The following is a 23165-nucleotide window of genomic DNA, read 5'->3' as shown; positions in this document are numbered from 1 at the left end:
TTTTTTATTGGGTCCCATGATTGGGCTGGTGTCCCTAATGAAATGGCCCGTGTCCACTCAGGTGAAATTCAACGTGGTTATTTTTTCTTCTCTCAAATGTTCCAAAATCAACAATGGCCTTTCCAACCTTCCCCTCAGCTTAGTGCGCCATGTCCCCGATATCAGTGCACTGGCTCATAACTTCAGCGCCTATGAAATATTAATCATCCCTGGGACTCATAAACACATCTTCAGTGGGACGCCGTGATTTCACGCTATATCACAAACATTTTAAGGCATCCCATGCACGAGGCTGTCATGGGCTGTCTGTCATCGATGTGAATAATAAATCCCCCAATGTCTTCTGCGGACATACTTTGGCACTCATGGCACATAAATAGGTAAATAACGCAGGTAAAATAGCTAAACACAGAAAGCAATCATCTGCACTCTAGAAACGCTTGGTTAAAAAATAACCCAATTATGCACCCTTATAACTGGCGGGTTAAAAATGGAAACCACCCAGGAAGTTGGGTCAATTTGACCCAACTTAAGGTCGTCCCCCCTACCCAAAAAAAGCCCCAGCCCAAATGGGTCAAATTCACACTAGTATAGTCCGATTTTTTGTGATCAAAATTGGGTTATTTTGGACACAACAGTTTTAAGCGTGCAGTTGAGTTAAAAATAAATAACACAAAAAGTTGTCTTTGTGGATTACTCATTTGACCCAATTTTTTCAATCAAACTTTACAATAAAATAATTTGGGTTATTTTTGACCGAGCTGTTTTTATAGTGATTTTCAAATGTGATTTTATTTTCATGCACTTTAGTTATTAGCGGATTTAGGCTGTTTGTGGTGCCTACAGCTCCCCACTTGTCTCAGTCCTAATTAAGACGTGCCTAATTAAATTTCAAGACAGCCTCAACCAATCAGCGCGCTGGTTTCATTAGAGAGGCAACGATAGAGAGGCGCATGTTCCCGCATGCTTGCACGTTCAATTGCTTCAAGTCGAAATCATCCCCCCCCCCCCCCCCTGCATTGAATTGTGGGAGGTATATGTATAGCATAAAATCTATAGAAAAAATCTATCGGTTGGGTTATGCAGATCTCGCCTCAGCCTAGTGACCCGTCCGGCAAGCGCGTGCACGTGAGCAGCGCACTTTCGGGCTGCCATGGAATGGACGCGCATCCTTCATCCATAATCTCAAAACACGCGGAGGGAAGTTCGCCCGTGAAAAAAAGCCCCAGGGAGATGACGAATGAGTCGGAGGCAGACACTTTCCCCGAGCCCAAGGACACGCACGGGGGCAAACTCTCCCCTCCCGGCAGCGGTGCGCACGGAGACGCCGACGCCCGTCACGGTCACACCCTCCATGGAGCAGGAGCGGAAGACAAGTGCAACTTCTTTCCGTCCGCGCATCCTCCGCCGTCCGCCTCCGCAGGAGTCATGTTCCCCTACCCGAGCCAGCACGCCGCCTTCTCCATCGGCAGTCCCAGCCGCTACGTGGCCCACCACCCGGTGCTGGCCAACGGAGCCTACAACGGCCTGCTGAGCAACTCGTCGGCGGCCCAGGGCTACCCACCGCCGCCGCCTCCGCCGCCTGCCTCCGCCGCCGGTTACCCGTACGCGCAGCAGTACGGGGCCGCGTATCAGGGAGGCGCTTTCTACCAGTTCTCCCCGGCCCAGGCTCCAGGGTTGGTGCCTGGGAAAGCCCAGGTATACCTGTGCAACAGGGCCCTGTGGCTCAAGTTCCACAGGCACCAAACCGAGATGATCATCACTAAGCAGGGACGGTGAGGAGCACTTGAGTTCTGCTTTATTTTGTGAGCCAAAGCTTTTTCTTACGGCCTTCTTCTCTGTTGTATAGGAGGATGTTCCCGTTTTTAAGTTTCAACATTTCAGGGCTAGACCCAACTGCTCACTACAACATTTTTGTGGACGTTATCCTGGCTGATCCAAATCATTGGAGGTTCCAGGGAGGCAAGTGGGTCCCCTGCGGAAAGGCGGACACCAACGTCGGAGGTAACGGGCATCTTGGTGTTTTGCATTCCTTTTTTTTTTTAATTCATATAAATTACTGAGAACTCGGACTCGGGGGGAAAAAAACAAATTGAGCAGTCAATGTCCGTCGGATGAATACAATTTAATTTATTTAAATTAACGTTGTCAAATGAGATATTCAAAGTTTATTGGAGAAAAAAAGGTTGAAAAATGATTTTTCTTAGAAGTTTGTACACGTTGGAGTGTAGTGTGATTAGAGAACATCTGAATAACGCAAGTAGCCGACAATTTAAATGCATTAAATTAAATTAAAATATATAGTATTATTGAATTGAACAAGAAAATGAGAAGTGGGATTTTAAAAACGATCTTTATCGTGCATGCAGGTATATTTTTATGCACTATCAACAGCTAAATATTAAAAATATTCTTATGGACATTCTTATGGACAGATTGCAGATTAATAAATAAAACACGTTGGGGAAAAAGACGTTTTCTTTCCAACTCAGATTTGCCAATGCGGCCAAATAACTAATAAGTCCATTTTTTCTTTCACTGCTCAGTTTTAAGTGAAAGTAAAAAATGCAATTATTATTATTATTATTACTATTATTATTTATTATGTTTTTGGGAACAGCTATACTCTACCACACAATATATCTATAAATAGTGCTGCGAATAAATGGCTATTTGTCATTAAAAAGGTGACAAGACTAACGGGATATCACAGTATCAATATTCCACAATAAGTAACTAAAAGCCTCAAATTTTACTGGAAAAAACGAGCATTCAATCCTTTTTATTATTATTATTAGCATAAATGAATGAAAACACTTGTTTTTAAATTTATTTTTGCGCCATAGGAAATCGAGTTTACATGCACCCGGACTCGCCCAACACGGGTGCACACTGGATGCGTCAGGAGATCTCTTTTGGCAAATTGAAGCTGACAAACAACAAAGGGGCATCGAACAACACGGGACAGGTGAGACTGCATCAATCTCTTATCCTGAACATTATTCCGCTCTGCGAGGCTCTCGCGTCATGCACCACGAAGCAAAAAGTCTGTTCGCGGTTTTGGCGCAGATGGTGGTGCTTCAGTCTTTGCACAAGTACCAGCCGAGGCTCCACGTGGTGGAAGTGAACGAGGACGGCACGGAGGACGGCAGCCAGCCTGGCCGAGTGCAGACGTTCACCTTCCCCGAGACGCAATTCATCGCTGTCACCGCCTACCAGAACACCGACGTAAGAGCACCGATGCCTGAAAAAAAAAAAGATTTATTTATCGACGATTTTTCTACTGGCGTGATAATGAAGCCTACGTGCACGTTTCTTTCCAACAGATTACGCAATTGAAAATTGACCACAACCCTTTTGCCAAAGGATTTCGTGACAACTATGACACGTAAGATTCGTAAATTCTCCTGAAAATATAAACCTTCAAGTCAGTTTTATTTTCGAGATTAGCGCCCATTTAGAGGCAAAAGGTCCTTATTTATAAATAGTGCTTGCAATCAGGATGATTATTGCGATGAATTGAGACGCAATCTACATTGTGACGTGTAGGTGTACGTATTTCAGTGGCCAGGGCTTGCATTTTAAAACACAAATGCTAAATTGAAGAATATTAACACACAAAAAAAAGAATGTTTAAAACTTATGAACGCAACATAATGTAAACATAATGTTAATTACAACTATTAAGTATAAAAACTGTTAAAATGTAATTTAGGTAACAAACATATAATTATAATATTGCATCTTGAGTGGATTTGTATTAGTGTACCTAATCTAGTGGCCATGGCTGCATATTGATTTATTAAAAGAACAGATTCATGTGTCCATAATGAATGATGATGATAATAATGTAAATACAACACTGCAAAAGAAAAATCATGATTCACAAAACTGCAAAACAATGAATGGAATCAATTGAAATAAAATTCCGTTTAATATTTTTGATGTTTTGGAAGCATTAAAATACTATGAATAATACTATTTATACTACTATGATACAATTAATATAAATAACACCATCATTTGATCAAGAATATATGTATTCAATAATAATTTAGTAAAAATACTAGTAGTTTGAAAAAAAATTAATATAAATAAATAGAAATTTGGTTAATAAACTAGCCAAATAGCCTACTACAATGTAAACATAACAGTCAAGTACTAAAATCATCATCATCCCAAAAAATAGGTTCTATGTGTAGGGTGTACCTAATGCAGTGTCCATTACACGCTTTCCATCTAGTTGCACTTGTTGGAATAGTCACTTTGCGTGCACGCGCCCGTGTTTGTTTCCAGTGTGTACACAGGCTGCGACATAGACCGTCTCACTCCGTCCCCGGGCGATTCCCCCCGCTCGCAACTCGTGGCCGGGCCTCGCTACGCCGTGCACAGCCCTTTCCTCCAGGAGCAGTTCGTCAGCTCCTACGCCAAATCTCGCTTCCATCCCGGGGTGGCGGCGGCTGCTGGCGCCGACCGCGGCATGGCCCTCAGCAACAGCTTGCAGGGCGACGAGGCCTCGGTGGGCGGTGCCCCGCAGCGCTGGTTCGTCTCCCCTGCCAACAACCGACTGGACTTTGCCGCCTCGGCCTACGAGGCCGCCGACTTCGCCGGCAACGCTGCCACCCTGCTGTCATACGCCGCCGCCGGCGTCAAGGCGCTGCCCTTGCCCGCGACGGGCTGCTCCAACCGGGCCCTCGGCTACTACGCGGACCCTTCCGGGTGGGGAGGACGCACCCCGCCGCAGTACTGCGGGGGAGTCGGCGGCAAAGCGAGCTCCGTCTTCCCCTGCTGGCCCGCCAACTCCATCGGGGGGAGGAGCAACTGCCTGGCCGAGGAGGGCGACTCCGTCCCCACGCAGCGCTCGCCCGGCGCCTCGGAGGAGGCCAAGGCCAAGGACGTGACCTCCGAGTCGAGCTGGATCGAGACCCCTTCGTCCATCAAGTCTATCGACTCCAGCGACTCGGGCATCTTCGAGGCGGTCAAGCGGAGACGGATGTCGCCCTCCTCCACCCCGGTGCCGGACACCGTGTCCCCGCTTAAGACGGATCTCCTGAGGGACGACAAGGCCTGCTCTAAGGACATTGGCTACTACGGCTTCTACCCGACCAGCTAAATCCTTCCATCCAACCCAGCAAATCCATCCATCCATCCGTCTGTCTATCTATCCATCCATCCATCCATTTTTTCCATCCATTTTTTCCATTTAATGTCTTTCTATCCCACCCTGCACACTCTCTCTCTATCACACGCCACTCAATTGTTTATTTGTTCAATGATTAATCTTACTCTCAATTTGTATCTCACAATAACCTGGCATTTGAACAGGGGTGTGTAGACCTTTTTTAATCAACTCGATCCATCCTTCTATAATCCCTCCATCCATCTGTTCGGACAGTTCCGTTCAACTGTTAATAGCCCAAAACTGTACATTATCCAAAATCCACTTCTTATAATCAGGGCCACTGTAAATAGGAATATAATTTATATATATATTAATATTGATTATTGGTGATAGTGATTGGATGTACCCTCCAAATACACTATGTAGTGTCGAAATGAGCAAATATTCCGTCAAGTAGCCTCAAGTGATATTGATATATCTACGTTATATACACATACTGAGTATATGTAAATGACATGTTTTTTGTGTAGCAAAAAAAATCACATTTTGTTCTTAATCTCAAACCGTAGGCTACCAAATGTTTCCGACGCATCACTGCTACATTTGTGATACGTGCTTGAAAACAATTTCTGTGTGTACTGTAATGTGATTTTGAAATGGAGGCTGTTTTTGTAACTGTGAAAAGGTCAGTCTCTGTTGGAATGTCATAGTAGCAGAATAAATCATGTTAGCCTTTCACCGGGTTATCTATAAAATGCGGACAGCGGATATCATTTAGTCTTTTTTTAATTTTTTTTAAAAAGGTTTTTGTTGACCTAGTTTCTTTCTTTGGTCACGTGATGTTCTCCAGGTGCGCTGTGGACATTGTGACGTCTATTTGAGTCGACAGCAGGTTGAAGTAAGTTGCACAAAATGGAAATAGATAGAAAATGGTCGATTAGTCTGCCTAATTATACAACAAACAACAATTTTATTCAGAACAACACTATTTTTTCTTAGGTAAGTGATTGCTTCAAGTTCTTAAATGATCACGAGCGGTTGGTGACTATTTTCAGTTTGCATTAATTTGCTTTTTGATGTCAAAGTGATTCTAAATATGTGTACGTATGTATATTTAAAGGCAGGGGCAATCAACGGAGAGAAGTTCCCAGGATCGAACAGCAGATGGCGACTGCTGCACAAAGGGCTGCCTTACCTTTGTGGCACGGAGCGCAAAAACAGGTCAGTCGTGGGTCAGGCAAATGCGTTACATTGTCGTTTCTGTTCATATATACGATGCAAATTGAAGATTAGACCTTTTCCATTTCCTTTCAGGCCACCTAAATGATACCTCATGATCCAGCTGATGACGGCACCTTACTTTTGGATAAAAGTATAATTAAAACTCATTATTTATAATCAGTCTTTTTTTTTTAATCTTGGAATTCTAACCAATCAGATATCTCAATACCCTGATACGGAAGTCTAAACATGCCAATTAAATAAAATTAATCTCAGATTATTTAAAACAAAGGAAGAACTAAATGGTCAACATGAGCATGTGACCGCCTAGTACTTTCTCTCTCAGTTACTAACTTCCTTTCACTGGATTGCAGTCTGGCTGGGCTCAGCATCATCATCTTCGTCATCATCCTCCTCTTCTCCATCGCCACCCACGACACTGCAGCATGGACACGCAGGACCAGGCAGTACACATGGAGCCACTGCTACCCAATGTAAGGATTTGAACTTTCTTTTTATTTATTTTTAATTCAAACTGACAGACGGTCATGTTGAAATTGCGAAGAAGGTAAAAACAGGGACTTTTTAATGCAAACTAGCAGGACATGGCAGCACAATTTGTAACCAGGGAGCAGAAAAGGAATATGAAACTATTTATGTACATTTTGTGTTGTAAACTAAAAAAAAAGCTTTATTACTCAACCACTTTTTCTCATTTTCAATGTTTTGTATTTAAAGTCAGATATTCCTTCATTTGCAGCACAAGTGATTTTACTATAATCCCCCACCAGATAGCGCTGTTTTACATTTAGCATGTTTTTTATGTTTAATACTGAGTTATGATTCATTTTCAAAGTTATCATGTCTCATCATTTTCATACAGAATGAACATATCTGTCTGCTTTGATCATTTTGATGGAGATTTGTTGTCATCTCTTTGCCATTTACATCCCCCCCCACCCCCCCCATTTAGCCTAAGGTTTTAAGCGCTAAAGAGCTTCTGTGCTCTTCTCTGGAGCTGTGTATTGGTGTATATTTTGTGGCTTTGGCTACAAAGCACAAGGTCATCTAAAAATAACATTGTCCAGTGTAATCTGTCGTGTGAAGTTAAAATAAGGCAATGTAAAAAGGCAGCTTTAAACGAACAGTAAGAGTCGATTGTCTTGTAGGTCAACTCTTCATTTGCCTCATCTGTTGGCCGTAGAAGTTTGGTGAGTAGAATAATGTTAATAACATTTTGCCATTTAATTTGAGGGCACATTACCGTGAAACTTAATTTGCTCAAATTTAAAAACTCAATTACCGTCCATACAATGACCTGGCCCATGTGTCGCTTTTCAAAATCAAGTCTGCTTGTGTTATATAAATCATCTGCCAAAAATATAAGGCGTCAAAGCTGTCAGACCGCTCCAAAGATATAGGCAGGACGTTAAAGGATGCCGCCATCAAAACGTGCCTCCACCATCTGTAGGGACGCCATCCAAGTGTGTGCCACATCCTGTGATGTCACCTAAGCCGAGTGGCTTGCCAACATTTTGACACTCTCGTTTTAGTCATGCAACCTTGTTTGGTGCCAGTTATCCTATTTGGATAGTTGAAATGGCTCTTTTGGCCCATTAATGCTGTATTAAATGTTGTGCTTACATTTACGAATACAGCATTAATGGACCAAATTTTATTTATTTATATATATACGTATATCCCTCTCAATGGGTTAATGACATACCCATTCATTTCAATAGGGAGAAATAAATTGGGAAAAGGTGATTTAATTTCAACATATCACTGTATCCTGATGCTTCTTTTTATTTCAATTCAAGGGAGCTAATATATTTTGATACAAAGTGCAGACAGAGTAATCTGTCTATATGCACTATGCAATCTGTATTTGTAAACAGATTAACATTAAACTGTCCAGTCTGCCAGGCGACCACAGCTTTAAAAAAAAAAAGTTCATTATAGAAGTGCCTCGATAGTCAGCTGCAGGTCAAGATGGCGAGGGCGGGGTTGGGAGCTGTTGACACCCAGCAGCAGGCTTTGAGGATTAAAAATGTATTAAGTGAGTGTGGCCACATTGACAAAGTCAGAAGAGGACTTTTTCTGGCTTTTTTGGTTTGAGAGGAAATGACATGAGTCTCAAAGTTATTTCCACTCGTGTACTTGAGCGCTTGGATTAAGAATCCAGATGTCTTTGTAGAGGAGTGATGACGAAGCTGTCGTGGACAGAGGAGGAACGCGCTCGCAGCAGAGCACTAACTTTGAGCCCGAAGATCTTGAAGGTAACAAATAACACTTTGCGTTCACAGTCACATTACCGCAATCTCACAAATAACACAAAATACTCTGTTTTGAGCTTCTCATTCATAAATAAAAAATATTCCTGATTGTGGCTGCAGGTGTGCATATCTGATATTGGACACATTTGGTTGCATAAGGGGATCGAGCATACATTGATAGATTGAACGATGCAATTGACATTTAATGGACTATCACAAAGAGGCTCTCATCCATCATGATTATCTGTAAAGCTCCTCAACGCTTATGTACACGCGCACGCGCACACCCTCTGGAGTGTCCTCCTAACCCCGACAGAACGTGTTCCCAGGTCACAGGACTCTGTACATCGGGGTTCACGTCCCATTGGGCAGCATCAGACAGCGGAGCCATCGCAGGCACCGTCACCATGGTAACAAACACAAACGGAGGAGCAGGGAGCGGGCCCTCCCATTGGTGGAGGGGAGAGAGTCACCCATCTATGGTACGACCACAAATCTCTTTCGTATTACCAGTTTATGTGACTAATAAATGCATATTATTGACAAGAGCCTGTAATTCAAATGAGTTATACAATATAAAAAAAAAACATTATGATTCATTATAATTTATTATACATATTATATTATATATGTAATGTTATAAGCGTCTTTGGGTTCTTGAAAAGCGCTATACAAATCTAATGAATTATTAATTATTATTATATAATAATTAATTAAATAATTAAGGAATTAATAATAATATAAAAAATAATTATGTCTGAGATTATAATTATAATCAATTATTATAATTATTATATATGTATGAGATGATAATTTTGTCATTTTCATCATTTGTGTTCCCAGACACTCCCTCCCAAAGGGTTCAGTTCCTCCTCGGGACAGAAGATGAGGATGAGGAGCACATTCCTCATGACCTTTTCACGGAGATGGATGAGATTTTCATGAGGGAGGGCGAGGCCGATTCTGAGTGGAAGGAGAGCGCCAGGTAGCTACAACCTCAGAACTGTGAAGCGCTCGTGCAAACCACTATTCCATCGCGCTGCAACCATCAGCATCAAGCGAACTTTTAAGCCTTTTTGTAAGTTTCGTAAAAAAAAAATTTAAGTCGTTCTCAAGATTGCATTTTTCCCCGAAATCGCGACATGCTGTATTTACAGCTACGCCCTGACAAAAGGCAATACGTTACTCCTCTAAATGAGTCGAGGTGAGAAGCAGGAGCTATCAAAGCGAGATGCGTGGCGGACGAGCAGATGGAACGTGGCTCGCCTCCCGTCTGCCGCCGCCTTATATATCGGCGCGACTGTCGTGGCAGGTGGCTGAAGTTTGAGGAGGACGTGGAGGACGGAGGAGAGCGATGGAGTAAACCCTACGTGGCCACGCTGTCTCTGCACAGCCTGTTCGAGCTGCGCAGCTGCGTCATCAACGGCACCGTGCTACTCGACATGAGGGCCGGCGCCATCGAGGAGATCGCCGGTATGATATGATAGTGGACCCGACTGGAGAAAAAAAAAGTACTTTTGTGTTTCACTTTGTGTAGATATGGTACTGGACCACCAGGAACTATACTCGCCACTGGGCGATGAGCTCCGAAAGAAAGTTCGCCAAGCGCTGTTGAAGCCACACCATCATCAGAACCAGAAGAAGCTGGCCAATCGCTTGCCCATCGTACGCTCGCTCGCCGATATTGGCCGACGGTCGTCAGACTCTCACCTGAACAAGAACGGTGACTCTCCTCCGCCTGCTGCTGCTGTGTCATCGTCCCAAAATATCTCGAAGTGTAATCTGTACTTTGTTTATGATCCAGGTCAGATGACATCTTCACAGTCTCATTTAGCAGGTCCGGATGGAAAAGGTGACATCACCAGAGAAAATAGCTCTGTGGATTTAAGCAAGGTACTTTTAAGACAGTTTCATTCATGGGTTGTCCCCAAGTAGTATGGAATAGGATTAAAAACAAATAGACATTCACAAAAAGGACAGACAAAGATAAAATAAAAATCCTGACTAAAACCTTATCCACATAATGCACTGTTTGATTATCATATGTTGATCTAAACATAAAGTTGATCCTTGCATATAATAATCCACCTAGTTATTAACCTTCTGGCATAATATAAACATTGGAGATGGTTTTGGCTGCTTTGATTGCGACGAAGGAACAAGCAGGACTCGAGTTAGTGCTTGTTACTGCCACATAATTCTCTCACTGAAAAATCAACACCTTCACCCTGCCAGCATTTGTTGCATCATTTATTTCCAAGGCGATGAAAACTGGACATGGATATTTATTTCAACAAAATCACAATCACAGCATGATTTCTATTGTGAAAGGAACATTCGAGTTTCATATATTATGTAAGGCATTAATGAAGCATATACAAAAAAAGAAAGAAGTCATTTTCAGTCTATACACTGCAAAATTGATTGTTTAATTTAACATGGCTCAATTGGCGAGCCATGAGCAAAAAAAGACAAATCTGTCAAAAGCTGATGGCCTCATAGCTGTCCGAAGGTAAAAGGGGATGTGAATGGTGCCTTGCGGGACGCCGTGTATAATTGCTTAGCATATCTTTGATGAAACTGACCGGAGAGGAGTGTCAAAGTATGAACATCTTCTTTCAGATGGACCTCCATTTTATGAAGAAGATCCCACCGGGTGCTGAGGCGTGCAACGTCTTAATAGGAGAGTTGGAGTTCCTCAACAAGCCTGTGGTGGCTTTTGTACGTCTTTCGCCAGGCGTTCTTCTCAGTGGGCTGGCTGAGGTCCCCATCGCCACCAGGTTGGAGTGTTAACTCCCCGCCCCACTCCATCGCTTCTTCATCCATGATGTTTTTCCAGGTTTCTGTTTATTCTCCTGGGACCCTTCGGAAGAGGCCCTCAATATCACGAGATTGGAAGGTCCATGGCTACACTCATGACAGACGAGGTAGAGAAGCTGTTTGGGGCCGAGGCGCTTGGTTTTTGGATGCCAAACAACCACGTCACGTTTGCACGAATTCACAGTTGAGCAGAACTCAACAAGCTCCCAAAGTGATGGAACATTTCTCAGCACGACACACAGCTCAGAGCTTTCATGACAAGCTTTTAGGGATTAGTCATCCCATTCTGCTCAGGATTTAGGCTCTTGTCCATCATCACAGAGGAAAAAATGGCTCAAATGGAATCAAAACTCATTAATTCTTGAGTGTTTGTAAAAAAAAAGAAAAAAAAAATACTGAGAAGAATTTTTTGGTTTCAGGTCTTCCATGATGTCGCATATAAAGCAAAGGACCGAAATGATCTAATCGCCGGGATTGACGAATTTCTCGATCAAGTGACAGTCTTGCCACCGGGAGAGTGGGATCCATCTATCAGGATAGAACCACCCAAAAATGTTCCTTCTCAAGTAGGTAGGAAGCATACAGATATTTGCGGATGAAACTAACGGGTGTGTTTGTTGAACAGGAGAAGAGGAAGAAAAATACCAACGACGCAGCTGAGGGTAATGAAGAGGAGCATGAAGGCCATGGAGGTCCTGAACTGCAGCGCACGGGGAAGTCAGTCAGTCAGTGGGAGAAGCTCATCTTGAATTCCAGATGTTGAACTAGTATCAGTGCTTCTTCCTTTTTCTATCTGCAGGTGGTTTGGCGGTCTGGTTCTCGACATCAAGCGCAAAGCCCCCCACTACTTATCCGACTACTCGGATGCGTTCAGTTTGCAGTGCGTGGCCTCGTTCCTGTTCCTCTATTGTGCCTGCATGTCCCCCGTCATCACCTTCGGAGGACTTTTGGGCGAGGCAACCGAAGGACGCATTGTAAAGCACTCGCTATTGTCATTTTCGACAAAGTCAATTACATAATTAATGATTTATTATTTCCATTGTCCTTTCCTTTTTTCTAGAGTGCAATTGAGTCACTGTTCGGCGCCTCGTTGACGGGCATCGCTTATTCGTTATTTGCCGGTCAGCCGCTCACCATTCTGGGCAGTACTGGCCCGGTGCTCGTCTTTGAGAAGATACTCTTCAAATTCTGCAAGTATGTTTCCATTCGCAAATCCTCAGAGCAACACTTGATGCTTTTTTTTTTTTTCTTCCCCCCCCCCTTCTGTCAGGGAGTACGGCCTGTCCTACTTGTCCCTGAGGACCTGCATCGGCCTGTGGACAGCCTTCTTGTGCATGGTGCTGGTGGCTACAGACGCCAGCGCCCTGGTGTGTTACATCACTCGCTTTACGGAGGAAGCCTTCGCCTCGCTCATCTGCATCATCTTCATTTATGAGGCCTTGGAGAAATTGTTCTACTTGGGAGACTACTATCCCTTTAACAAGAACAACAACCTGGACAAGCTCTCCTTGTACTCGTAGGTGGACAGCTACTCTCAGAGTTGAACAAAAAACAACATGTAATTGCAGTCTTGGAAGACTTGAAAAGCGGCACAGATGTGGGATTATTTGGACACCCAGATGTTTGTGTGTGTCCGCAGATGTTCATGCGTTGAGCCTTCTGACCCCACCAACAGCACCCTGAAGTACTGGGAGGTCAATAACGTCACTGCGTCGGAAATCTACTGGGAAGCGTTGGAGGTCAAGGTACACGTTTGGGAACAGTAGGACAAAAATGATGCAAAAAAAATGAGCAAATTACAAAAGAGTCATTTATTTTTTTATTCCACCTTAAAGTGGCATGCTCTCCCAGATTGAGAACAGAGGAGATTAAGGGCATGTGGGCAGGATTATATTGGATTATTCACTGCAAATCACCACCAAATAGCATCTCACCCCCCCCCCCCCCCACCTCTGTTTCCCGCGAAAAGCTGCCACATGTAAACATCTATTCCGATCCATTGCTAATCATCGATTTGCTTATCTCGTTGCAGGACTGTGTTGAAAAGCGTGGCGAGTTTGTGGGCACCGCCTGCGGTCCCAACGGACCTTACGTCCCCGACGTTCTCTTCTGGTGCGTCATTCTCTTCTTTTCCACCGTCTTCATGTCGTCTTTCCTTAAGGAGTTCCGCTTCAGACGTTATTTCCCCACCAAGGTATAACGATCCAGCGGCGTGATATGTTTTTGTCCCGTTTTGAAAAGTAAATTTCTCTCTGTCGCATCAGGTGAGGTGCATCATTAGTGATTTTGCTGTTTTCATCACCATCTTCACCATGGTCCTGGTTGACTACTCTTTAGGGATCCCATCTCCAAAACTGAAAGTTCCAAGTGTTTTTAAGGTGAGTGGGTTCCTCAAATCCCTCGACGTAAGGCTGGGATGGCTCACTCGAAGTACTTAAGTATCGATAGCTGGTATCGGTGGTCGTTGCGAGTCCGCGATTAACCCTAATTAGTCAAATAAATCAAGTGAGCGTGACGTGCTTGTGATGCCTCGTGTCCAACCACCGGTCACAATTGCAGCCAACCAGAGATGATCGAGGCTGGTTCATCAACCCGCTGGGGCCAAACCCCTGGTGGACTGTCGTCATTACGCTCTTTCCAGCTCTGCTGTGCACCATCCTCATCTTCATGGACCAGCAGATTACAGCTGTCATCATAAACAGGAAGGAGCACAAGCTTAAGGTCTTTTGCTGTCGATGACGTAATACGCTCGGCTGGTAGAAATTAAAGATGGCTACCCATGTGATGACACCTGGGACAGATTTGAGCATTCTCTTGCAGAAAGGCTGCGGCTACCACCTGGACCTGTTCATGGTGGGGTTGATGTTGGGTGTTTGCTCCCTGATGGGCTTGCCGTGGTTCGTGGCGGCCACCGTGCTCTCCATCACTCACGTCAACAGCCTGAAGTTGGAGTCGCAGTGCTCGGCGCCCGGCGAGCAGCCCAAGTTCCTGGGCATCAGGGAGCAACGTTTGACCGGCCTCATGATCTTCGTCCTCATGGGCTGCTCCGTCTTCCTGACGTCTATGCTAAAGGTCACATGCGCGCTCTCTGTTTTTTCTCGTTGAGAGGGAGTCAAGCACATCACGTTCTTTTGTTGTCCTTCAGTTCATTCCCATGCCCGTCTTGTATGGTGTCTTTCTCTACATGGGAGCATCTTCTCTTTGCGGAATACAGGTACCGTCCGCAAACATTCCACAATGAGCTATTTACAGTGGCATCTCCTCACACCGTTTTGTCCTCTCCAGTTTTTTGACCGTCTCACACTGTTGGGCATGCCTGCCAAGCACCAGCCAGATTTCATCTACCTGCGTCACGTACCCCTGAGGAAGGTGCACCTGTTCACGTTGATCCAACTCAGCTGTTTGATTCTGCTCTGGGTCATCAAGACCTCCAAGGCCGCCATCGTTTTCCCCATGATGGTGCCTTTATTTTATTTTATTTTATTTTGTTTTGTTTTGTTTTGTTTTGTTTTGTTTTGTTTTGTTTTGTTTTGTTTTGTTTTGTTTTGTTTTGTTTTGTTTTGTTTTGTTTTGTTTTGTTTTGTTTTGTTTTGTTTTGTTTTGTTTTGTTTTGTTTTGTTTTGTTTTGTTTTGTTTTGTTTTGTTTTGTTTTGCTTTGTTTTGTTTTGTTTTTATTTTTTCCTCAATGCCATCATGAGATCATTTGTCACTTCCTCAGGTTTTGGCTCTGGTGTTCATCCGGAAACTGTTGGACTGCATCTTCTCAAAAAGAGAGCTGAGCTGGTTGGATGACCTCATGCCAGAGAGCAAGAAGAAGAAGCTGGAGGATGCCGAGGAGGTTGAGCCCGTTGACTTGTTTGCCTCCACGCCATGCAAATTGTTCCACTCATCAAACTGCTTTTACTCTTCAGGAGGAAGAGCAGAGCGTCCTGGCTGAGGAAGAAGGCGTCGTGCAAGTGCCATTGGAGGGATGCAAGTGAGCGTTACCTACCTGTTACACATCAGCGATTTATTTGTAACGACTCGGGGTGTAACATATCGAATCGCCATTCATCCCTTGTCTGCCGCAGAGGATTACCTGTCATCAACATCACGGATGAGATGTCCAAAGGTTCTTTTGGAAGCACTTGGAATGCTACAAGCTAGGACGTTTGTAAAAATATCAACATGTTAGGGTAAGATATTTAAATGTATTCATCTAAAAATAAAATTTGTAGATTCACTCTATTTGTGGAATATGAGTTAAGACAGTTATTATGCTGTCAGGTGATTGCTGGTCCTCCCACATGCCATGAGGAACTACTAGGTATGGAAAAGGCACTACTCTCGCTCTGTAAGTGTTGTTTTTGTTGATGGTGTTTTTCTTTTTGTAATTATTTACCCTTCATATCACTTTGTAATGTAAGTCAATAACCGTAAAAAAAAACGTATGAGGACTCCTCATATTCGAATACTTTGTGGAGGTCAAACCGGCCTTGTTAATTGAGCACTTCGTAGTTCATTTGTAATATCGGTGCATTGTTTGCTTTTAGTTGTTTGTCTCAATTGTCCTCAAAAATGTATTAAAATGGAAAATAGCCATAAAGCAATATGAAAGTGACGACCACTGTATCTGCAGTTTTTACTCATTATACTTAAATTCTATTTTGTGTGGTGTAAATGATGTCTTTACTAAATGTATCCATGTAAATAATCCTGTTCTTGTTTAATGTTGCAAAGTCAGAAATATGTCCTTGAAATCATCAGCTGTCTAAACTTGTTACAATCTATAAACTATTTAGCAAACTTGACCTGATTATGTTTGATGTAATTATTGCGGGGTACATTTGAAAGCATGCTTGTTTGTTTTTGTGGACTTTTGAAAGCATTCAGTATTAGAGCACAAGTAAGATTTATAAAATTATTTCCCCCAAATCCAAAGAAAAATAACTTTGCCTAAACAAACATCAAGCAAAATGTGACTTTTCTGACAGTTTTGCTTTAGTAACTTGTAACTTGTTATTCCAATTGGCCTCTTATTAGCAAATATGACTGCTGGGAGTGGCCAGAGGTTTGCTTGGCAGATGTTTGACGAGCTTTCAAGATGACAGCTAAGAGAGGCGATGCGTCCCAAAGCGCGTCACGCACAATATTTATTCGGCAGAGGCGTCGGTGAGTAACGACCCGCCGCTTGTTGGTCGACAAGCGGGATCTGATTGACAGGATTTCCCTTTTCTTTGATTTTGCTGTTGGGACTGCTATCTCCAGTGACATTCTGATAATGCTCTTCTCTCAACGCATTGGAACAAAAATAATGACTATGAATTAAATACATGTCCATTTACATGAAATTCTAAAAGCATTACGAATAAAGAATGATTGCATCAATACCGCTGAGATGACACGGGATAGTGTCAAAGTACTACTTTTGTTTTTATGAACCTCTTGACCTCACTTTAACATAGTGCCCTGGCATCAGGATACCACAAGAGCAAGCAAAGCACTACTTTTTTAGTCCAAAATAAAAATCTATGTACAGTATCTGTGATATTTGTACAAAAACAAGACAGACAATACTTTAATGAAGATGATCAGCAGCATTTATATTGTAATTAACGCATTTCATATTGCACTCAATCTGTATTGTAGGTTATGGAAAATAAAATTGTCATGTTCCCGTTCAAATTATTGTGAACATGAGAGAAGCCAACATTTCAGTCACATGGTTCACGCTTATGGAAAGACCTGATCTGTAATTAATGAGGACAAGAAGAAAATAAGACAACCAAGGGAAAAGGATGGTACACTTTGTGAAACATTTAATGATTGCACAGAGTCAGTTGTGGAGGCCCAGACTAGGTTGGCGTCTACTGCCGTCTGCCTCGCCCGGCCTTGAGCCAGCTCACAAACTCCTTGGCTGCCTGGTCCTGAAGGTAGGCACTCATGTCGCTGGTGTAGGTGCCGTCCGCATGGCGCCGAATTACACTTCTGCTGAACATGACCACACTTAACTGAGTTTCAAATGCAATATATCACATGAGTCAACCTTGCACATTCTTGATCTTAAGTTGTTTTGTATTTGTGAACTGCAAATATGTAAAGTAAACCCCTCTTCACTACCAGTTTCAAGTTCCCAGTCCCACTATTTAGCTGTTTTTTTGTCGTTAATAATTATTTTTTGGTGTCGCTACTGTTCAAATTTGGTGCAATTCATGTGCCAACTACAAATTTGACACAAAAAAACAGCAAATTTGAGAGTAGAAAAACAAAAAAGAAGTATAGCACAGCCTTGTTGTAAATAATTGAGTGGCTGTGTCCAAATTCTAACGCTCTAGGTTTAGGCAGCATTTTCGGGCGCGTTTTTTCGGCTGCATGACGTCAGTTCTCGCGCGACTCGCCCGCACGTTGTTTCCAAATTCTCAAAAAATAATTAGCTGATTAGCTGGGTCATTCGCTTCCTTGAAAGGCTCCTCCACATGTATCTGAATAAATTGTGGCCAATTTGGACCAGCTTAATGTGTATTTAGATGCCATTTGCGATCGAGTCGCACCGGGAGTGACGTCATACAGCTGAACACCCGGCAACAGTGCCGGAGGACCCCGCCTGTCAGATTGGACACACCTGCTGTACGCCATTTTACGCCTTAAAAAGTGACGGATGCAGGTACATTTTATAATGTATAGAAATAATAACTTTCTGTAATTGTTTATGTATATTGTCAGATTCTACATTTGTTACCGGAGACACACAGGGGAGTTGATTTTGTATTCGTCTTTGGTTCAAGCCTGATGTAAATTGGTCATTAGCTTGCTGTCGTGGCGGTCTTGCATTCAGAACAGATCATTTAAAAATCACACACTAATCCTGTGTGGCAACAACTCACCCGTTTCGTTTTGAGTTCTTGAGCCACTGAACAAAGTCTTGCGCTCTTCTCGTTTCCAGGTATTTACTGTAGTCGTTGGAAAACGTTCCCTCTGAATGTCGCTTCATGCTGGAAAGCTCGAGAGGTTCACTTGAAAAGGAGTTCTCGCTTAAAAAAGGAAGAAGCAAGTCCAGGTAACTAACCAGGTAACCACAAGAACAAAACTTTGTTTAAATATAAACTGTTAGATGGATTCAAGTCATCTATCACTGTTTCGAACGTCGAATTTTGTGCCTTGTTAAAGCCAATGACTAAAATGTAACAGTGATAAGGAAAAAAAGTTAGATGAAATGAGAAAAATAATTTTAGTCCACTACATGTTAAATTATAACTATGATGATACTGTGGTGCCACAATACTTAGTATTAAAACCTGTGTGATATTTTATACAGTCAATGAAATGTTTTTAAGAATATAAAGTGTAGAAAAAGCGAGTGTAGTACGAGTTGTCCTCACATCGCGTTTGTATGTTGGTCCGGCACCTGCCAACTGCTTTGGATGATGATGAGCAGAAGGAGTCCAGCCAAAGAGTAAGCGTGTTCCATCCTTGATGCTTCTGTCACACGAAAAAAAAGTCAAAGGTTCAAGCCGCCAAAAAACATACATAAGCGATGCGAGTCTCACCAGTGGCCTTTATGTGTGATGGGGATTTTGGTAGTCGCGTGAATGTCGGCACTCGTGGTCCTTGGTGAGGCGTCCTGATGCGTTTCGTGGCCGACTCTTGCTGCGCTGCGTTTTATATAGTGGAGAGCAGGCACACTCTCCCAGGTGACTCCTCCGTCACTGGAACCTCAACGTCCGCTTTCACGCTTGGTCCGTTAATCAGTTTCCGTCTCATTGAATGTATTTAACTCCAACAAACACCTCTAGTGCGACATGTGGTCAGGAAAAGGCACCCATCCTCGCACGTATGTTGTTGTTCATTGCTTGGCCATTAATTTCAATGTTGAATGAGTTTTAAAGCAAAATATATGTACGTATGTATTTTTAAATTAATCTCACTGGGGCTGCAAGGTTATCATATTTTCTGATATTAAGTGTTAATTGTGGCTGCATTGAAAATATGAGGACAAAATCAGAAAACAGGTGAGCTGTGTGATAAAATCCAACTCTTTTCCCACAAAGTGCCATAATGAAAGTTTTTATTACTTCAGTCTTAATATTTGCGTACTTGTCTATTTTGGTTGTGAATAATAGTAAGATTTTTATTACAAGGAAAAAGCATGAAATCTTAAAAGAGACATACCGTAATTTTCGGACTATAAGTCGCGTTTTTTTTCAAAGTTTGGGTGGGGGGGCGACTTATACTCAGGAGCGACTTGTATACATATATATGTTGTTTTTTTCTCACTTTTTTGGGCATTTTATGGCAGGTGCGACTTATACTCCAGTGCGACTTATAGTCCGAAAATTACGGTATGCTTGTTTCCAAGACTTGTCCAAAAGTATTGTGAGGGGATATATTGTGTTACATTGTACAGTCAAAAAGTTTGCGGCGCAACTAAACGCTACCTCTGCTAAAAACCTACAAATATGTTCGACCGGAAAGGGAGGCGCACATCTTATGGCTGGTGAAGTATTTCATTTGCATTTAAAGAGAGCGCACCAAAACGGCTTGCTTGGAGTTGATGCTATGATGATGAATTCAGACAAAAGATTTGCTGTTCCACTTTTTATTGACTACAACAGAGTAAAATATAAAAAGGATTTGCAACCATGATGTGTCAGCTTTAAAGGGGTCTCATAATAACAAAAATGCATCAAATAAGCTGCTTTTGTTTTTGAATCATTACTGTCCATGACGTCATATGATGGCGACGTGGATGGCAGCCATGGTGAGTCACTCTCTGTTTCTTTGTCTTATTTTGTGTGTTTTCTGTGTCCTCTGCTGTCCATCCTGGATCACTTTTACCAGAGAAGCGCTGTTAAACATCGGGCAGTCTTCTTTTGGTGTTTTCTCTCCTGTTCTCTCTGATTCAGACTGTCGGAGCTTCTAGCCGGAGCGGTGGTGCTATACAAGCTAGCGCGACGACGGAGGCGAGGAAAATGAGCTGGAGCCCTCGTAAAGCTGAGGCAGAGAGGGTTCCGTTCTGCCCTACCGTCAATTCATCTGGCGAATGTCCGCTCCTTGGCGAACAAGATGGACGAACTGCTGCTCCTCACTTCTAGGAACACGGACTTCAGCAGATCCGCCGCGCTGTGCTTTGTTGAAACGTGGCTCAGCGAACAAATAGCGGGGTTTCGGCTAACGCGGGCAGATCGCAACGCGGAGCTCTCCGGAAAATCAAAGCGCCCGCACTCCAGATCCGCGAGGAGGAAGTGCGCCAGATGTTCCGGAGACAAAAGACCAGGAAGGCACCGGGCCCAGACGGCGTGTCACCTTCCTGCTTGAAAGTCTGCGCTGAGCAGCTGGCGCCCACCTTTGCACGGATCTTCAACCGTTCTCTGGAGCTGTGTGAGGTGCCCTCGTGCTTCAAGAGCTCCACCATTGTTCCAGTGGCCAAGAAGCCCGCCATCACAGGTTTGAATGACGATAGACCTGTCGCACTAACATCTGTGGTCATGAAATCTTTCGAGAGGTTAGTGCTGAACCACCTGAAGGATGTCACGGGCCCCCTGCTTGACCCCCTCCAGTTTGCCTACCGGGCAAACAGCTCGGTAGATGATGCGGTCAGCATGGGACTGCACTACGTCCTGCACCACCTGGACACCCCAGGAACGTACGCCAGGATCCTGTTCGTGGACTTCAGCTCAGCGTTCAACACCATCGCTCCTGACATCCTCCAACAGAAGCTATTTCAGCTTGTGGTGCCTGCCTCCACCTGTCAGTGGATCACCAGCTTCCTGACCAACAGGAGACAGCGTGTGAGGCTGGGGGGCATCACATCTGACACCCGGACCACCAATACTTGAGCCCCTCAGGGGTGCGTCCTCTCCCCACTGCTCTCCTCTCTCTCTACACCAGTGCTTCTCAATTATTTTCTGTTATGCCCCCCCCTAGCAAGAAGAAAACTTTTCGCGCCCCCCCTCCCCACCGTGACTATCCTAACTTGTCTTGTAAATCGTAAAATGTTGCACTGTCGCAAACGTCACAGAAGTAACAATGAGAGCGCCACTGCCCCCTGCTGGGAAGATGCGCAATTACACTTTATTCTAGTACTGCAAAAAAAAAGCCTGTTCCCCAGGGTCACACGCGCCCCCCCAGGTATAGCACGGCGCCCCCCAAGGGGGACGCGCCCCACTATTTGAGAAGCACTGCTCTACACCAACTACCGTTTATACACTACAGTGTATAATGCGCCCCCATGTATAATACGCACCCTAAAAATGGCATGGTGATGCTGGGAAAAAAGCCTGTACCCATGTATAATACGCACTCAATTTTCTTTTCTTTTTTTTTGTGTTTGTTTTTTTAAGTCCCAATGATCGTCACACACGCAGGGAGGTAATGGGTCCCATTTTTATAGTCTTTGGTATGGTCTTAACTAGGCTGGATGTATTTTCTTTTTTTTGCCGTTGATTTCTCCGACTGCCCGTAAAGGCACCACCGCGATCAGTGCAGACATGTGAAAAAGGCGGCTCTGTATGGGAGAGAAGTTGAAGAGGAATAAAAACACCCTTGGAAACCAAAACATGCCCCTCGTCGGGACTCTGAGCCGCAACAAATATTTCGGATTTGTGTAGGGTACATTGTGACAGCAAACGAGTAGGTGATCGAGCAAGCGCCTGATACGAGAGCGTTGCGTTCGTATGGAGCATGTTTGAAGTGAACAGCAGAGACGAAAGGAACAAGGCAAAGTGTTGTGAAATAAAACATTACCTGTAATACGCATTTTGTTATTTGCTGTCTGCCCCTCGCTCACCGTCGGATCATTGCATGTGTTACTGTCATGATGTCTGTTTGGTTTCTGTTCCTGTCTTTGGTAATGTCACCCTGTCTTTTTGTTCCACGACTTTGTCGGTCAGTCCTGTTGTTGGCTTTGTTGTACCATGATTTCCTTTAAAAAAATTAAAAAATAAAATAGATTTGTACCAGTGTATAATGCGCACCCCAGATTTTAGGACAATAAATAAGTTAAATTTTGCGCATTATACACGGAAAAAAACGGTAGTTCTCTTCAGATGACTCTCCTGTGAAGCACCTGAAGTATGCAGACGACACCACTCTCATCGGACTGATCAAAGATGGTGATGAGACTGCGTAGAGACAGGAGGTGGAGCTGCTGGTCCATTGGTGCAGTCAAAACCACCTGGAGCTGAACCCGCTCAAGACCGTGGAGATGACAGTGGACGTCAGGCGTGACCCTTCACCACTTTCACCCCTCACTATCCGCAGTAATACTATTCTCTCCACAGACACCTTCAGGTTCCTGGGAACCACAATCTCTCTGGACCTGAAATAGACCGGCCACGTAACTCTGTCCGGAAGAAGGCCCAGCAGAGGGTGTACTTCCTGAGACAGCTCAAGAAGTTCAACCTGCCGCCAGAGCTTCTGAAAACCTTTTACACTGCCATCATTCAGTCTGTCCTCTGCACCTCCATCACTGTCTGGTTTGGATCGGCCTCCAAACAAGACAAGCACAGACTGCCATCATTCAGTCTGTCCTCTGCACCTCCATCACTGTCTGGTTTGGATCGGCCTCCAAACAAGACAAGCACAGACTGCAACGGACAATCAGGACTGTAGAAAAGATCATTGGAATCAACTTCCCATCTATCCAAGACTAGGACCTGTCCAGAAACATTTTGGCAGAGCACTGTGTACAACCAGTATGGATCAACAAATTCATCAATTGATCCATATATAAGGCGCTCTGTATTACC

At 43.7% G+C, this 23165-nt stretch overlaps 2 protein-coding genes across 2 annotated transcripts; one reads left to right on the top strand and one right to left on the bottom strand.

Moving 5' to 3' along the window:
• Positions 1 to 1853: 1853 nt before the first annotated feature.
• Positions 1854 to 15616, top strand: LOC133159409 (sodium-driven chloride bicarbonate exchanger-like). Its single transcript, XM_061286364.1, has 30 exons — positions 1854 to 2004; positions 2847 to 2968; positions 3070 to 3228; positions 3327 to 3388; positions 4297 to 5065; positions 6718 to 6837; positions 7513 to 7554; positions 8541 to 8622; positions 8949 to 9101; positions 9463 to 9604; positions 9932 to 10092; positions 10157 to 10342; positions 10424 to 10512; positions 11242 to 11399; positions 11459 to 11546; positions 11859 to 12005; positions 12065 to 12156; positions 12239 to 12413; positions 12500 to 12633; positions 12710 to 12955; positions 13079 to 13184; positions 13472 to 13633; positions 13704 to 13817; positions 13999 to 14160; positions 14260 to 14511; positions 14585 to 14653; positions 14725 to 14898; positions 15158 to 15277; positions 15351 to 15415; positions 15510 to 15616. The coding sequence occupies exons 1-30, from the start codon at positions 1854 to 1856 to the stop codon at positions 15583 to 15585; spliced, it is 4578 nt and encodes a 1525-aa protein (XP_061142348.1). The 3' UTR covers positions 15586 to 15616.
• A 1669-nt stretch (positions 15617 to 17285) lies between these two features.
• On the bottom strand, positions 17286 to 18892 carry gcgb (glucagon b). Its single transcript, XM_061287726.1, has 3 exons — positions 18798 to 18892; positions 18303 to 18449; positions 17286 to 17406 (listed from the first exon to the last, which is right to left on the bottom strand). Exons 1-3 carry the CDS (start codon positions 18884 to 18886, stop codon positions 17286 to 17288), a joined length of 357 nt encoding a protein of 118 aa, XP_061143710.1. The 5' UTR covers positions 18887 to 18892.
• Between the last annotated feature and the right edge of the window lie 4273 nt (positions 18893 to 23165).

Source organism: Syngnathus typhle, linkage group LG9, assembly GCF_033458585.1.
Source record: "Syngnathus typhle isolate RoL2023-S1 ecotype Sweden linkage group LG9, RoL_Styp_1.0, whole genome shotgun sequence".
NCBI lineage: Eukaryota > Metazoa > Chordata > Actinopteri > Syngnathiformes > Syngnathidae > Syngnathus > Syngnathus typhle.
The sequence above is the reverse complement of the archived record's forward strand: the minus strand, read 5'-3'. Positions and strand labels throughout refer to the sequence as shown.

Excerpts from the sequence above, each read along its gene's own strand:
- LOC133159409 (XM_061286364.1), top strand. The coding sequence starts at position 1,854 with ATGTTCCCGTTTTTAAGTTTCAACATTTCAGGGCTAGACCCAACTGCT. Across the intron at positions 9,605-9,931 it reads GAGTGGAAGGAGAGCGCCAG|GTGGCTGAAGTTTGAGGAGG; the intron begins GTAGCTACAACC and ends CTGTCGTGGCAG. Across the intron at positions 11,547-11,858 it reads CTACACTCATGACAGACGAG|GTCTTCCATGATGTCGCATA; the intron begins GTAGAGAAGCTG and ends TTTTGGTTTCAG.
- gcgb (XM_061287726.1), bottom strand. The coding sequence starts at position 18,886 with ATGGAACACGCTTACTCTTTGGCTGGACTCCTTCTGCTCATCATCATC. Across the intron at positions 18,450-18,797 it reads GACCAACATACAAACGCGAT|CGAGAACTCCTTTTCAAGTG; the intron begins GTGAGGACAACT and ends TCCTTTTTTAAG. Across the intron at positions 17,407-18,302 it reads AAGAACTCAAAACGAAACGG|AAGTGTAATTCGGCGCCATG; the intron begins GTGAGTTGTTGC and ends CATGTTCAGCAG.